This window comes from Leptonychotes weddellii, chromosome 4 (assembly GCF_054177405.1).
Source record: "Leptonychotes weddellii isolate Sample4059 chromosome 4, ASM5417740v2, whole genome shotgun sequence".
Taxonomy (NCBI): Eukaryota; Metazoa; Chordata; class Mammalia; order Carnivora; family Phocidae; genus Leptonychotes; species Leptonychotes weddellii.
The window spans coordinates 60,049,379-60,065,539 of record NC_138372.1 but is presented as its reverse complement, the minus strand read 5'-3'; the positions used below and the strand labels follow the sequence as shown (position 1 = coordinate 60,065,539).

General features: G+C 36.0%; 1 protein-coding gene across 2 annotated transcripts in view; it reads left to right on the top strand.

Moving 5' to 3' along the window:
* Positions 1-10,986, top strand: part of ADGRL4 (adhesion G protein-coupled receptor L4) — a 110,691-nt gene extending 99,705 nt beyond the window's left edge. Inside the window, exons 14-16 of one of the 2 annotated variants that reach the window (XM_031027186.2) lie at positions 7,579-7,670; positions 9,014-9,182; positions 9,568-10,986. In XM_031027186.2, coding sequence (XP_030883046.1) covers positions 7,579-7,670; positions 9,014-9,182; positions 9,568-9,630 — 324 coding nt within the window. In that variant the 3' untranslated portion in view covers positions 9,631-10,986. Of the gene's footprint in view, positions 1-7,578; positions 7,671-9,013; positions 9,290-9,567 lie in introns of those variants that run through there. The other variant, XM_081817025.1, reaches the window with a different exon arrangement.
* Positions 10,987-16,161: the final 5,175 nt, after the last annotated feature.

The window sequence follows — 16,161 nt, the reverse complement described above, 5'->3', positions numbered from 1 at the left end:
ACACCGAGGGGTTTCTAAGGGGAAGGAGTCCTGCCTAGCCCGGGTGTATTCTTCACTGAGCTCAAACCTTTTATATGAGCTTTCATCCACTACATACTTTAAGGACATTTTATCAGTCTTTGCACATACACACATGTCCAGGTTCCACAACAATTGCAGCATCTGAAAATTTACCCCCTCTTTCTTTGAAATCTCTTTTCAAACTGTCATATGCGGAGAGGGTGATGTCCTTGGGGCTTTCTACTAAGAAGCTAGTGTCCTCAGATTACAAAAAGGATCAGATGTGAAAATAATTTTAAAGCCATGAAGTTATGGCTGCCATACAAAACACAGGATGCCCAAGTAATCTGAATTGCAGATAAATAGCAAATTAGTTTTAAGTGTGCCCCACATATTGTATGGGAGATACTTACACTAAAAAAATTTTTGTTGTATATCTGAACTCAAATTTAACTGATATCCTGTATTTTTACTCATTAATGAAGCAACCCTACAAAAAGGGCCTATAAAGGTGTGCATTATACAGAAGAAGATGTGACAGGTACTTGAAAGTACAAACTGTATTTACGAGTGGCTGAAGAGGAAGTCCTATACTAGTTATAATTTGTGATCTCTTTAAGAAACACAGAAACAGAATCCACAAATAAGATTTTATATAATCGATTACTCACCAAATATCTAGAACATCAATAACAAATATGAGTTATTGATAAATTAGTATTTCTTTTAAACTGGATTTTAAGTTTTTATTTAAAATATAGGAAACACTAATTATAGGGTATTTCATATATATATATATATATACACAATTTATATTTTATATTTACATGTCTTTTACTTTGCGTTAGTTTTCTGTTGCTGTCATAACAAATTACCACAAATTTGGTGGCTTATAACAACAAATCTATTATTTCACAGTTCTGGAGGTCAGAAGTCTGGCACAGTGTGGCTCAGCTGTTTCTTCTGCTTCGAGTCTCACTAGGCTAAAATTAAGGCATTGGCCATTCTGGAGGCGCTGGGGGAGAATTTGTTTCCATGCTTAGAAGTTCGTTGACCAAATTTAGTGTCATGCGATTGATTTCCTTGCTGGCTGTTGGACAGGGGTCAGTCTCAATTTGTAGGGACCTCCCGTATTTCCTGCCTGACCTGACGACCCCCTTTGTCTTCAGTTCTCTCTGACCTCCCCTTCTGCCTCCTCTGATGTATCACCTCGCTGCTGAATCTCTTTTGCCTTCCTCTTTCATTTCTAAGGGCTCACATCTCACATGGGGCCCAACAGGATAATCCAGGATAACTTCTTTATCTTCAAGTCCATAACCTTATTCTATCTGCACCATCCCTTTTGGTGTATTCACAGGTTCCACATGTTAGTTGTGCCTGTTTTCTCGGAAGGGGGGACATTTTTTTTGCTCAGTACATACCCCACTTTTTCTGATACTCTTTGGGATTAGCATTGTAAGTAAGGCATTTAAAGATGTGATTCCAACTGATAACAAAAGAAAATCAGAATGAAGACAAAACTTGATTCCAATGTCGCTAGTAGATATTTTTCTTTAAGAGATGATATCTTTTCATTTTAAAAGCTTCAACTGAAAACTACTGCAGTGATCTAGGGATTGAGAATGGGTCACTGTTTTGGGGGGCTGGGTTGTTTTTAATGCCCTCTTGGTAGGCTAGTAGAAATCCTCCCTTTGTCCATGGCAGAAGGGAATTAACTAGGCCAGTTAATCTAAAGGTAATAAAACTACTTGAAAGGACATAGTAGTTGTGATCATGACACATTCTTAAATGAACCAGACTCTGTTTGATATATGTGAAAAATTAAAGTTGGGTCTAAACGTGCTGTAAGAGAAATTTTCTCATTCTTTTTGGTGAGATCTGACATCAGCATATAGATGGCTTCATCAATTATTGAGAAAAAGACTAAGAAAAGAAAAATGACTGATTGGGATGCTTCATTTCGAAGCCTGAATTTGAAGCCCTTGGGTCGAATGTACCTGTAGGTCTAAATCTTTCAGAATTAGCTCCTGCTCTCTCTCCAGCTTATCTGTTTAAATTTCTTGTTTAAAAAAATAAGGCACTTAAAAATTTTTAATGCACTCTGTCAAACATCAGCACCTGTGTGCCAGACTTTGAAGCAACTGCATCTATCAATGAAGGTTAAGAAACAGATCTCTGTATAGATAAATATTCCTTAAGATGAAGTCAGGGGAATGATTTTAAATTTAAAATACTAGTTTCTCTCAAGGGTTAAGTTTTCATGCCTTGAATGATTTTTTTCTTCACAGCTGTTCTCATTCTCTATATACTCAAGTGCCGCAGTGAATTTCAGAGTTCTTAGGTTTGCCCCTAACATTCTTGTCTTGCTTATTCCTAGAAAAGTATTAAGGACTCCTAATCTACAAGCTAAAACTGTTTTTTAAAAATTGAACCAAAAACGATAACGAATGACTTTGTTCATTTGCAAGTCATTAATTAGCCCTTGTGCTTTTGTGGCACTAATATTTAGAGATAAATAATAAGGGAACCACAGCTGATAAAGTTGGCACACATAGGTAAATACTAATGAGCAAAAGTGTGAGTCATTGTAGGGCGCCTGGGTGGCTCAGTCGGTTAAGCGACTGCCTTCGGCTCAGGTCATGATCCCGGAGTCCCTGGATCGAGTCCCGCATCGGGCTCCCTGCTCGGCGGGGAGTCTGCTTCTCCCTCTGACCCTCCTCCCTCTCCTGCTCTCTGTCTCTCATTCTCTCTCTCTCAAATAAATAAATAAAATCTTTAAAAAAAAAAAAAGTGTGAGTCATTGTAAAGGCACCATTTCCTTAACTGAGGTTCCTATTAATGAGTTGTCTTGTATTTGAAAGAATCGCTCAAGTATTCAAGTCAGTTATCATCGAGGTAGCCTTGTCAGTAAACACAATGCTAGTAGTACCTTTCCAATTATTTAGCCTAAAATGCACATATTTCTCTAGCCTCAACGTCATGACTTCTGGGATAATTGCAAACATTTATCATCAAAAATACTTTTTAATTCTATATAATCTTGTTTTGAGCTTTTGTTTTTATCTTATCTCAGACTATTTGTACTTAGTTCATAAAACATCCCCTCCAGAAAATACTTTTCCATACCATATAAAATGCAGTTTCAACTTAATTCCCACCGCTAAGTAAATAAAGTCATGTGCCTTTGGGTGATACTGATTATTTATAGTTTTTCACTCTATTTAAAAAAGGGTTTAAAGTAGCTCGTATATTTATAGATAAAGAGAGAATACAGGCAGTGTAAAAGCTGCAAATAAAAGTTTTTCCAGTTACCCCAAATTTGCTGAATATTATGATGTTGCATTTGGCTCTGAGTTTTGTTAAAGAACTATTCTGACACTTGTTAAAATGGTAAGAAAGACTTTTTTCAGGACTACTGTGATAGGTGTCAAAACTATTGCAATAGGGGAGAGAGATTCAGCTCAGCTCTGACTACAACAAAACCAGCTGGGAATTTATAGCCAAGGATCAGTTTGTGTGGTGTGGGGAGGGGAGTGCATGGAAAATTACTAAGAGCGGATGGCAAGGGTGGGGAGAATTCTTGGTAAATTTACTTTAACAGGACTCTTGCTGAAAGGCAGGCCAGTGTGATCAGATATCAAGGGTGGCGGATGAGGAATTTAATTTGATATTGAAAGTGACCAGATAATCAAGAGTGGTAGGATTCTCTCTAAGCTGACTTAGCAGGATTCTTGCTAAAACTGAATTCTTCAAAGATGGACACTGAAGCCCAAGGTTGAGGCTGACTATAGTTTGGTCAAGGAGATTTTTTTTTTTTGCAGTGTTCCAATGACTCAGCCAAGGGGAGAACATGTTTGCATGCAGAATTTGCATTGTCCAAAACAGTAAAGAATACCATCATTGTCTGTATTTCCATAGAATTGAACTCAGGTCTGATTTGTCATTTGGGCTTCAGTTTTTAATAAACAGTGGGAGGCAGTATGTAGATAAGGTGGCATTTAAACAGAGGTGGTGAGGGAATTTGCCTTGGGAAGAGCTGAGAGCCCAACAAGTACAGCCCCCCTAAGGCATGCTGGTGGGCTAGAAAAAGGACAGAGAATCCAATGTGAACATAGTAGACATGATCAAAGGAGAGAGAAGTAGGACTGGAGAGAAGAGGTATAGTGAGAACCAAAGCATTTCAAACCCAGAGGCCATTGTGAGATCTTTAGGTTTAATTCTGAGTGCTATGGGAAGCCATCAGAGGGTTCTGAATAGGGACATGGTCTGACTTAAATTTTATTTTTTTTTATTTTTTTTTATTCTGACTTAAATTTTAAAGGGATCCATCTGACTGCTGTAATGAGAACAGATTGTAGGAGGGCAAGGATGGAAGCAGAGAGACCAATTAGGGGCTTTGGCGACAGCCCAGGTGAGGCACAATGTGGTCTCTCCCAGGATAGGCGCTGTGAAGACAGTAAGTGGTAGTCCTCTTCTGAGTATGTTTTAAAGGTGGAGGTGAAGGGCTTGCTGATGAATAAGGCTGATCTGCTAGAAGGATGAGATAGCTTTTTTTTTTTTTTTTTTGAGGTGAGGAAGGTTGAAGCAAAAATAGGTTTCTTTGGGGAGAAGAACAGTAGCTTGATTTTCGACATGTTCAACTCCTGATGCCTATTAGACATAGTGAAACAATCAGGGTGTAAGGATAATATTTTGAGCCATTGGGTCTGATCACCTAAGAAGTGAGTGTGCAGAGATAGGTCTGCACTGATATACTGAGTAATCACTTACTTTCTCTGGGTTGCTCTCCTTTGGCTTTACTGGTCATTCGAGGCTGGCTTAGAAATCACATGTGAGGGTGTCGTTACCTGTGTTCTTTTACCCTTCTTTTAAACAATCACTGGGCACGTACTGAATGGTGTTTGACTTGCCTATTGACTGATCATCTCTTCCATTATACTGCAAGTCCCTTAAGGAAAAGCCTAAAGTATATAAGTGTTCTTGAGTGAAAGAATACATTAAAATCCTTTGCATTTAAGATAAAATCCAAGTAATATTCCCATCCCTGTCTACTTCACTCACCTCTTCTCATACTTCCCTTCCATTTGTTGACTCCACCCCAGCTACCTTTGCTAATTCCTTCAAGATCTGCAATGTCCTCAACTCTCTCAAGCCTCATGGATTCTTTGATCTGCTAATGCATTATAATTTATTGGGTCTTGGTCTAAATACGAAATCCTAAGAGAAGTACCTCCTGAACCTTTATCCTAATCTGTCTATCTTAATGATCCAAATTTGTGACTTGATAGCATTTATCAGTTTGTAGATTTCTAAGTACTTATGTCATTATTTACTATATATTTTCTTAATAAGTTTATGAGAACAGAAGACAATGCCTGTTGTGTTCATTAATCTGTACCCACTCCACCACCATGCCAGAGACTTGGACCCTTTATAAAATGTTTAGAATACATATAAGAAGCTTAATATATTTGTATTAGTACCAATGAATATGGATAATAAAATCAGTGTATTTGTGATTTTTTTATTACATAAAACCATAACACCTTTTGGTAAAAATATTTTAATCTGTTTCTCTTATAATGGGGAAAGTATGAGGTGATGGAGTAAGAATTAGTCTCCTGCTTCTCCAGCAGCACCTGGTTTTTACAAGTATGTAAACATTTCCCTATTGTACAGAAAAATGTACTTTCCAGAACTGTATCACCCATAGGGAATGTTCCGTGGCTGCTCTTCCCCATTTTAGCTGATGATGTGGAACAGCATTCCAAACATATTTGGACTTCTGAGAAGACACAGCAGTATGAGCAACTATTTTCCAAACCAGTTTTATTGAAAAGAGTTTAGGAAATTTTAATATTACAATCAGTCACGTGGAAAAATTATGCATCTAGAGAATAATTTTTTTTGGTTAAAGTTATCTCATAATTCTTTGTTGGGATAAAAAATTCAATATAAACACCTCATTAAAATTATTTGCAAATATTCAAACCAATAATAGTTTGACATATTTATACTAACCAACTTTTAATACTTTTTATTATTTAAAAAATATATACTCATATTTATAAAATTAAGTACAATTGCTGTTTCCAAATTCATTTAAAGAAGCTATAGCTATAAAAACCTAGAAGATACTATGTATCCCTCTTTCATTAAGTAAAGACTCCTTACAAAATTAACTATTATTAAATTCTCATTTCAGTTAGTTATTTGAACCTAAGATGGGGGGGACTATCAATTCATTCACTTTTAATATGCTTTCTCTCCCCCACTGCAATTGCTGAAGTCTTTCCTGTGTATGGAAGAATTACTGTAGTTAGAATTAATTAGTCATATAATTAGAAGTGATGGACACTTGGAAGCAGGAAGAAGGGAATAGACCCTTATTCCTTTAAGATTTTCTCTCAAGGACCTCTCCATGGAGAAGTGACAAAATGAAATTATCTGACCCGTTCTTTCATACTGCTTTTTGTAATAGCAATTAATAAATTTTGAGAAGCTATATGAAACTCCTTAGACTACAGAAGGAAAAAACCAACTTTTTTTGTAACTATAAGCTTTTGAAATACTAGTGTAAGAATTAGGTAAAAATTAAATTATTACACTTTGCTATTATAACAAAATGGCTTTGGAAAAAATCTGTTTGGATTAATAAAATAAATTCAATAAAGGCTCAATCTACAAATTATTTTTAAAATACTTAATATTTTTAATTGTTAGTATTCTCATATTAAAGTAGATATACATTCAAAATATACCCTTGATTTAATCTTCTGGCACGACAAATATGACTTTAAGTTTTTCAAAAATATAGGAAAAGGGGAAACTTTTCATAATGCAGTCACTTTAAAAGGAGTGAAAACTGTATTACTCTACTTAGCCCATAATGGCAAATATAAATAATAGAATGATAAATGTTTATTAATAAAAAGTATATACCTTCAAACAAACATTTATTTCATTAATATTTTGAAAGTTTCCAAGGTTAAATATAGGGAAAGGAAATCTGAGCATAAATATTAGGAGACAGAAAGTACATTCATAACATTTTCTAGCGATAGAAATTGGAAGTGTTTTGTTGGGTTTTTTAATTCCTCTGAATATCTTTTTTCCAGTTTAATTTTTTAAAGGTTGACAGAATTATCACTAACACTTCTCCTCAAAACAGCATATAATTTAATGAACAAAAATTTGATTTCTCAAATGTTCACAAAGTTTTTCAAACCAAAATTTAACTAAGTATGTGTATGAATCCTATAATTGGCAGCAGATGATACTCATCAATCTGTAGACGTGATCATACATCTGAAGAAGTTTCTTGAACAGGGTGTTTAATACGATCTGGCAAATTGTACTACCATTTGTACTAACAATTTTCAGTGCTATCATAAAGATCAGCCACAGATTTGCTTCCTTAAATCTACCAGAGGGTTTGTACTTGGTAATATGCATAAAAATCCCACCATTTTCTAGTTTCTATCTTATTTGAAATCTTTAGTATTTATTTACTTCCTTCATATGTATCTAATTGACTATGAAAATTATCTCTGCTTTGAAATTCATTTATTTTCTCAGGTTAATCTCTTGGCTTTTGGATTTATCATATACAAAGTTTTTCGTCACACTGCAGGGTTGAAACCAGAAGTTAGTTGCTATGAGAACATAAGGTAAATGTCTCTTTAACTCTATTTCTTTAGTAGTTAAAAGCTTTAGTAACTTAAGTCACAAATAATTCTTGAAAGGACTATTTTTAAAATTATTTTTTGTACTTTCTTCTGCCATATTTAAGATACTTACTGTTAAATAGCATTTAATATGTTTAATAAGATTATAATCACCACATATTAAATGGTAAGTAAAGCAATCTTTTCCAACATAATCCCCTTTGAAAGAAAAGATGATGGTTGTGTTTTAGGGCAAAAATAGACCTTAGTGATTTTCTTTGGAAAACATTCCTCGGAGCTTTGTAACTGTGTTTCTTTCTTGTGACTCCTACTTTGCATGCTGCCATGATTTTTCTTTCAACCCTCTCTTTAAAACTGATTTATTGAGACCTTGAAAATGGTTTGTTCAGGAAAAACTGAAGTGTGCTATAGGGAACATTAGAAACGACTAACGTTTGTGTTGCTTGGAAACACTCCTGTAGTTTCAATACCTTGCACAAGATTTATAGTTCGGATTTAGCAAATGTTTGATCGATTACTTTCTTTTACCCCTCACCATTCATAGCTTCATGTAGTGTGCTGGTTTTAATAAAGTTGAAAATGACTCATTTTCTGAGGTATACTGCTAAAACATCTTCTGCAGTATGGAATGATTGGACAAAGAATGAATGAGAAAATAATCATTAGTTGCCTCATTTTCAAAGCAATGTCCTCAGTGAGCAGGACCGAATATTGCTTGACCAAAGTCATAGGCAATAAATTGAAAATACGTAAGAGTGGTTTTTTTTTTTATTTTTAAGAAATCAGTATTGTGACATGAATTTATTTTGAGATAACTGTATTGCAACAGTGAAAAAAAAAATCTAGTTTTATCTCTTGTCCTTTCTTGACTATACCTGAAAGGAAAGCAGAAGCTTCCTTTGATGTCATGCACACCTACTGACCCAAGTCCACACAGTATAGTTTACAAGGTTTCTTAGGGAAAATACCGCCTAACAGATATATGTCTTACCTTCAGAAATTATTGCAACATTTGATTTGAAATAAAAGCACATACACTACAGTACACTAGATAAAAATATTTTAAGATTAAGGAAATTCCTTGAAAAATACCATATTTTAATAATGTTGCCTTCATTTTGGAAGCACATCCCTGCCCCGGAGCAGTAACATACCCAGAAGGCTATCCTGTGAAGCTAGAATAATTTGTCAGTTTCAAAATCCCTTGTGGTCTTTGTAGATTTCTTCATTGTACCACAAACTCTTTTCCCACATAATTGGAGGAGTTTAGGGGTGTGTTGAGGATATGTAGTTTTCTTAACTGAAACATTTCAAATATGTTCTAGGTCTTGTGCCAGGGGAGCCCTTGCTCTCCTATTCCTCCTTGGCACCACCTGGATCTTTGGGGTCCTCCATGTTGTGCATGCATCAGTGGTAACAGCTTACCTCTTCACCGTCAGCAATGCCTTCCAGGGGATGTTCATTTTCTTATTCCTGTGTGTCTTATCTAGAAAAGTAAGCAATTTTATTTTATTTTTGCCCATTTGTTTGTTTTTTAATTTTGGCCAACCCTACAGCATATTCATGTAGCCTCAGTTACCAAATTGATAAAAACTCTTATTCTCATAGATTTATGTTGAGTCTTTATAGCCTCAATACAGTACACTTTAGTATCAAAGTAATCAGAACACCTAGCTGTTCATATGGAAATAGACTTTCAAACAAACTTGTTCTTAGGAATGTAAACATAGCTTCTATTAATTTAAGCATATTCTGACAGATGATGAGAAAACAATACTTTTGAAAACCAAATATAACAATTTATTGCGATTTGAAAAGAATTCGATGTGATTGTTGCAATTACGTTTACCATTTCTTTTTTTTTCTTTTTCTTTTTTAGATCCAAGAAGAATATTATAGATTGTTTAAAAATGTCCCTTGTTGTTTTGGATGTTTAAGATAAAAATAGAGAACTATGGATAACAGTTGCTACACATAAAAAAGCCAAGCTATGAATAGCCAATGTATAAAAATGACTTGAACCAATTATCCAATTATTAATTGCTAGATAATCAACTATTTTAAATCAGTTTTTCTGTTTACAGTGTAGAAACTGTAGATAAGATACCATAATTATGTACCATATAACTGTAGTTTGCTTTCCTACACGACATAGTTATGTCAAAATAGTATTGCAGATATGTGAAAAGTAATTGGTTTCTCAGGAGTGATATCACTGCGCCCAAGGAAAGGTTTTCCTTATAACACAAGAAATATATGAATGTCCTGAAGGAAACGACTGGATTGCTATTTTTGTGACATGTTGCCTTTGAAACTAGTCCCCTATCACCTTGGTAATGAGCTCTGTTACAGAAAGTGGAATATGAGAGAATGAAGGGGCAGAATGTAAAGCAGGAAAAAGGAAATGGCTATTATAACAATGAGTTATATTTTGAGTAAACTTGGTTTTTTTGTAAACTAAATGAGAAATTATAGATAAAATATGAATGAACATATTTTGCCATTGTGTGAATTGTTCTGAACTTAAACTTCTACTAAAACAACTTAGACTTATGTTTGTTATATCCATTTTCTTCCCTAATATTCTAAAAAAGACAAAAAACTTCACAAATAAAATGACAAACAATTATATTCTGTTTTTTAGGTTAACATCATAATGAGGTATATGCTGTTTCTATACTTATTTCATAGATTATAACTTCAAATGCTTAATTAGTAATACATAAATGTGCCAAATTGTAATATTGTTCATGGCTGTAAATGTAAAAATAGTGTATATATAAAGCTCAGGTATTCTATTCTATGACCTTTCAGTTAGTGAAAAATATTGTTATCTCATTAGGCTAGTATATTTGAGTTCTTTATTTCTTTTAAATTTAGAAATGCTATAGTTCACATCACAATAGTCCCTTTTACTATTTTTAAAAGGGCATTGTAAATATGAAAGTATTCAGAAAGTGAATTGCTATTTTTTTCTGTTCAGAAAAGTACACATTTAAAAATGTTATTTATAACAAAGAAGTCACTGAGAACTGTAGAAACGTTCACAGTGGATCTATTTTCTGACAGTTTTCTACTATCTATTAAAACATATCTGCTTAAATGTATGGCTTCTGTCTATCCTCAAATCTTCTCATTAAAAGGTAGAAGCAGTGATTTTATTTCAAAAATATGTAATGGTCTGCACCTACCTGTAGGAGTATGCCAATACACTAAATGCTGTGATTTTAATTTCTCCAGCTATTAAAATGAAGTCTGTCAAAATTTGCTCTAACAAATAAAATGTTATCTAAATGAATGCAGCTATTGCTTTGCCGAGTCATTTTCTCAAGAAAGATGAGCTACCTGCCAATATGCCTATACATTTTTAGAGAATCCATGATAAATTTTTATTATATCTTCTGATCTCTTATATGCTAAGCCTATGGCCCATTATTATCATTGTCATTATAGAACAGGGTCATAAGAATGTGATATTGAAAACAAATCTGCTCAATCGATATATACAAATGATGTATGGTATGCAGAATAATAGCCCTCCCAACACTTCCACGCCCTGATCTTCAGCATCTGTGACTGCTACCATTAGGTTAGGTTACATGGAGAGGAGAATTAAGGTTGCTAATCAGCTGACCTTGACATGGGGAGATTATCCTGGATTATCTGGGCAGGTCCAATGTCACCACAAGGGGCCTTATAGATGAAGGAGGGAGGGAGGGAGAAAAGGGAACATGTCAGGATGATACAGCCTGAGACATCTGGACCAGCCATTGCTGGCTTTGAAGACAGAAGGAGTCCACAAGCCAAGGAATGCCGGCAGCTTCTAGAAGCTGAGAAAGGCAAGGAAACGGATTCTTCCCTAGAGCCTCTAGAAGGAAGTCAGCCATGCTGATACCTTTATTTTAGCCTGGGAAGACCCATTTTGGACTTCTTAACTTCCAGAACTGTGAGATAATAAATGTATATTATCTTAAGCCACCAAGTTTGTTGATCATTTTTCATAGGTTTATTGATAATTTTTTTGTAATTATAGCTACCATAGGGAATATTATGGAATTACATAATAGCATCTTTAGAGACAAGGAACTATTCATACATTAGGACAGACCTTAACTTTGGATCTTCTTTTTATCAACCGTCCCATAGATATCATTGGATAAAGCTTGTATTCTTTAGCATGCTGTTCGCAACCTCCTTGGGAGCTGCCTGGGTATATTCTGAAACCAGGCCCCATATGTGGAGGACAGGGAGAGACCGAAGAAAGAGGCAGGCCACTCCAGATTGGGAGGTGGCAGTTTCAATAAGCAAGAAGACTTGTCTTAGGAGATTTGTCTTAGATGGCCACAAATGAGTAGATCTCCACACCCACCCACCAAATCTTAAAAGTTTATATAGAGGCCCTACCTGGATTCAATCACATGTACCATCCAGATAGTCTCAACACCACATTCCTATCTCAAGGCTGCAATGTTGAGGCAGCTTCTGGGAGCAGTGAAGACAAGCAGAACGCACATTCCAAGGACTGTGAAGGGGTAAGGAGCCTCCAGTTGCCCACGGCTAGCTTGCAGGTCAATCAGATGCCAAGTCTTCTTGATGACCTCCTCCAACAATGAGATTTCAGACCTTCTCATGTCAGCTTACCGCCCCAGTTTTCACCTTTTCCCTATAAAAATGTCTTCCATCACACCAAACTGTTTCTCTTTCCCAAAACTTACCATGGTTTACCAAATTTCCAATTCCTGGAATTTCCTCCTTGTTACCATCATTACCCTGACAAACATTTAGTTATCCCTAATGTGTCTTTCTCTATGAAGCCTTCCTAGACTCACACAAGGAATTAATCACTTCCAAGTTTGTGTCACCACTTTATCTAGCACTTAACCTATTTTAACATTCATCACAATGAATTGCAATTATTTAGGCCATGCTCAGGACATCCATTATACCTAGTTTTGTTCTTCATTAATGGCAGGTACCTTTTCTCTTTTTTGCTTCCTGAATCAATGTTACAGCCTTCTGCTGCCTTATGATAACACGACTGATAGGAGGGTCTGGACCCTCTGAACAGTCTGGCTTTTGCTTTAGGTATTCCACACTGGAAACCCATTCAGTGAACTGGCTTTCTCAGGTAAAGCTCTCTGTGCTTGTCTCTAACTGTTAAGGAGTTCAATGGAAGAGATGGCCCAGCAACCTCAATTTGGTGAAGTACAGCAGACAGAGGAATTAGGCTTCCAAGGTAGCCTATGGCTACAACTCAGTTTTTCCAGGAAAGACCTTTGGGGATTTGTAAGAAGCTTACAAAACCACAAATAAGTAGTGATTTATTTCCCATTTGGCTGTTATTCCTCATGTACCACTCACTTCCCTGTTTGATAGTGAGACAAATATTAGGATTTTAGACTCAATCTCCTCAATCCATAAAACAAATCACAAATTCTGTTATATTAATTTACAAACTCGTCTTTTCTTGATAAATAAATGGGGCTGAAAGGAAATTATAGGATCTCAAGAGATCCAATCAAAGAATTCAATACTTTGAATTCTATTAATGATTTGAACATTGAGCAAATAACTCCACATCTACATGCTAGGCATAACCAACAACGATATTTACTAATTTGATAACATCATTTCTTCAGTCCCTTTCAATTCAATGCCACTCCCCTAAAATTAGACAATAACTCTGCATTTCTTAATTTTCTATATATTCAATTTAACTTATCATACCTATCTTTGATGCCTTACATAGTAGGAGTCTTTTCTATATATCAACATTATTCTCTAATTTCTCCAACATGAAATCTTTGAAGAAAACACAAATTATGGATCCAGAAAGAGTACTCATTGTCCAGGTGTTTCCTTTACTTGGAATGTCTTCTCCCATGCAAATTCTACCCATGATTCAAAAACCTCCCTCTATGAAGCCTCTCTGATCAATCTGGTCATTATTTCCCCCATCTACTACAGCTATAGCACAGAGAGAGTATACAAGATAACATAGCACTTAGTAGGAGTCATTGTGAAATTGTCATGAACTTAAAACTTCTAGGTTTTAGACTACAGATATGAGAGAAATAACTTAGAGAAGGCATTTAAGGGCGGCGGGGGGTGGGGGGGAGATTACTTCCTGAAAGTTGATACAGATTACATTGATCCATTATTACATTACATGATCTCATTTAATTCTCACAGTAACATATGCTATTCTATCCTCATTTTTCAATGTGAAAAGTACTCAATGTCACATAGCTAGAATATTGCAAAGTCAGTCTTCAAAGTGAAATCCCCAGCTCCTTCTGCTCCCACATGGGAACTCAGGAACTGGCTCACACTCTCAGGAAGTTCCACCATTCTGTGGCCATAAACTCATATAGTAGGAGGGCAGTATCCTGTTCATAATTATGTTCTCTTGGGGATGACATGTTTTTTTAACATGGGATGTTGACATGTCTTTTCTACATGCATATGCAATGTGAAATACATGCATATCACATGTTTTAAGGTACAATGTTTGTCTTCTTTTCTCTTGGCTTGGTTGCCATTTCCTTGCACATTTATTTCTGTTGTCCTGATTCACATCCTCAGCTAGGCAATTCATTTTAATTACCTGTTATATATTCTTCATATTCTTCCTGTTTATATCATCATGTTCAAATCATTAATAGAAGATTACATTATAAAAACCTCTCTCCTACCTGTTTTTTTCTCACTTTGGAAAACTAATGGGTATAGATCACTCATTCTTTTTAGTGACTGAGTAATATTCCATATTGAGGATGGACCATAAATTGCATAGCTGATATGCAATTTGGATTAATGCAGTAACAGAGTAGAAGACTTCAGTATCTTTCAGAAGGAATGTTCTGTATGCCATATAGCTCGATTTTATTGTCAGAAATACCCAATGCTATCTTTTTTCCTATGTTCCTATGATAGACGTGTGCTCATGTTGATAAGACAAAACGCTATAACCCTTTCTTTGATGTAGAGGTTCCTTGTTATTTCTTGTAAGTATTCAGTGAAACCATACCATGGATTTGAGATCCACAAATCTCCTTGAGCATTTTAAGTGAAAAGGATTTGAATCATATACCCTAGACTAAAGGCTAGAGCAAGCATTAAGATCAGTAGGCAATCTGAAAGTACAGACATTTTACTTGGTCTTTCATTCAGACGTTACACATCACAGGTTTGGATGGTAGTTACGCTTAATATAAAATGAGAGGGTTGGTTTAGCTGCAATGGATCTCTACCGGTGCCCACGTACCATGATTCTAATTCTGACCCCCCACTTGGGGGCACAGTAAATAATAAAATCTATAATATATGTTACAATTTTATTCCCTTAAAAATAAGGGATAAAATAATAGCTTTCTTTCCAAATTGTCCTTAAGAAATGTGGTTTCATTTCCTTTTGGACTACGATTTGCCATATATCAGAATCTAAGGGCTGGGCTGTTCAACCTGAAAATTATTATTTTCTTTCTTTTCCTTAATGTATCCGAAGTGGATCTAAAAGAACCTCCGGTATTCAGGGGGGCTAATTATCCTGGCAGTCAGTTAAGCTTTGGAAGTTTTAGGTGATAAGAACAGAGCCCTAAAAAGGACCCCCCGCTACTGCAGCATGCTGTGAAGAAAGAAAACGTGTGCTGCCATCCCTGCAAATATTGTTCAAATTACCCCCGAATCCTTCCGGTTTTCCGTGCATCCTGGCTCCTGGAGTGCAGCACTGTTCTCGTGAGGTCATTTACTCTATCACTTCGGCCCGCTCGGCAATCCTGCCAACTACATCTTCCCCTCAACCTTATGCAGGAGGCTTTTCTGCCAGACCACATGGGACCTGAGTGGGGAAAGTAATTATTCAAAACAACATGGTTGTGTTCCTCAAGTGCCTCCAGCTTCTCTGCAGAACCACCAAAATGCTCCCCAATCTCATCTTCCCACTCAGATCAATTTCCCAGACGCTCCTAAAGGAATGTGTCAGTAAACAGCCACCTCTCACATCTCAGGACTTAGCTCTGAGAGAGGCAGGACAGTGCTTAGTTTCTCATCGAGGAAACAGAGATAACAGCCATGCCTGCCTTACGATGTTTCTGTGAGAATCACATCACTTAATATATGGACGATCATTCCTCTGGTGCTTAGCATACAGCAAGTGACATTGAAGGACTGGCTCTTCTTATTCTAACCTGGGGGAACAATATGTGCATTGTGCACCTACTGGCTGCCGGCAACAGTTCTAGGTAGGTAGTAACATTCACGGTAAAACCAAACTGATCAAAAAAGACCCAGATCTCTTGTACAGAATGAGGATGTCCATAGTATTGATTTATCAGCAAGTTATTTCTGAAACAGCAAGGAAACAATAAAAAAAAAAATCAGTAATGATGAAGCCAAATTGAAGGTTTACCGTCTCCATTTTCTACCCCCTTCCAGTTTGCCTTCCCAGCTCCCACCCTGACCCATTCATAAC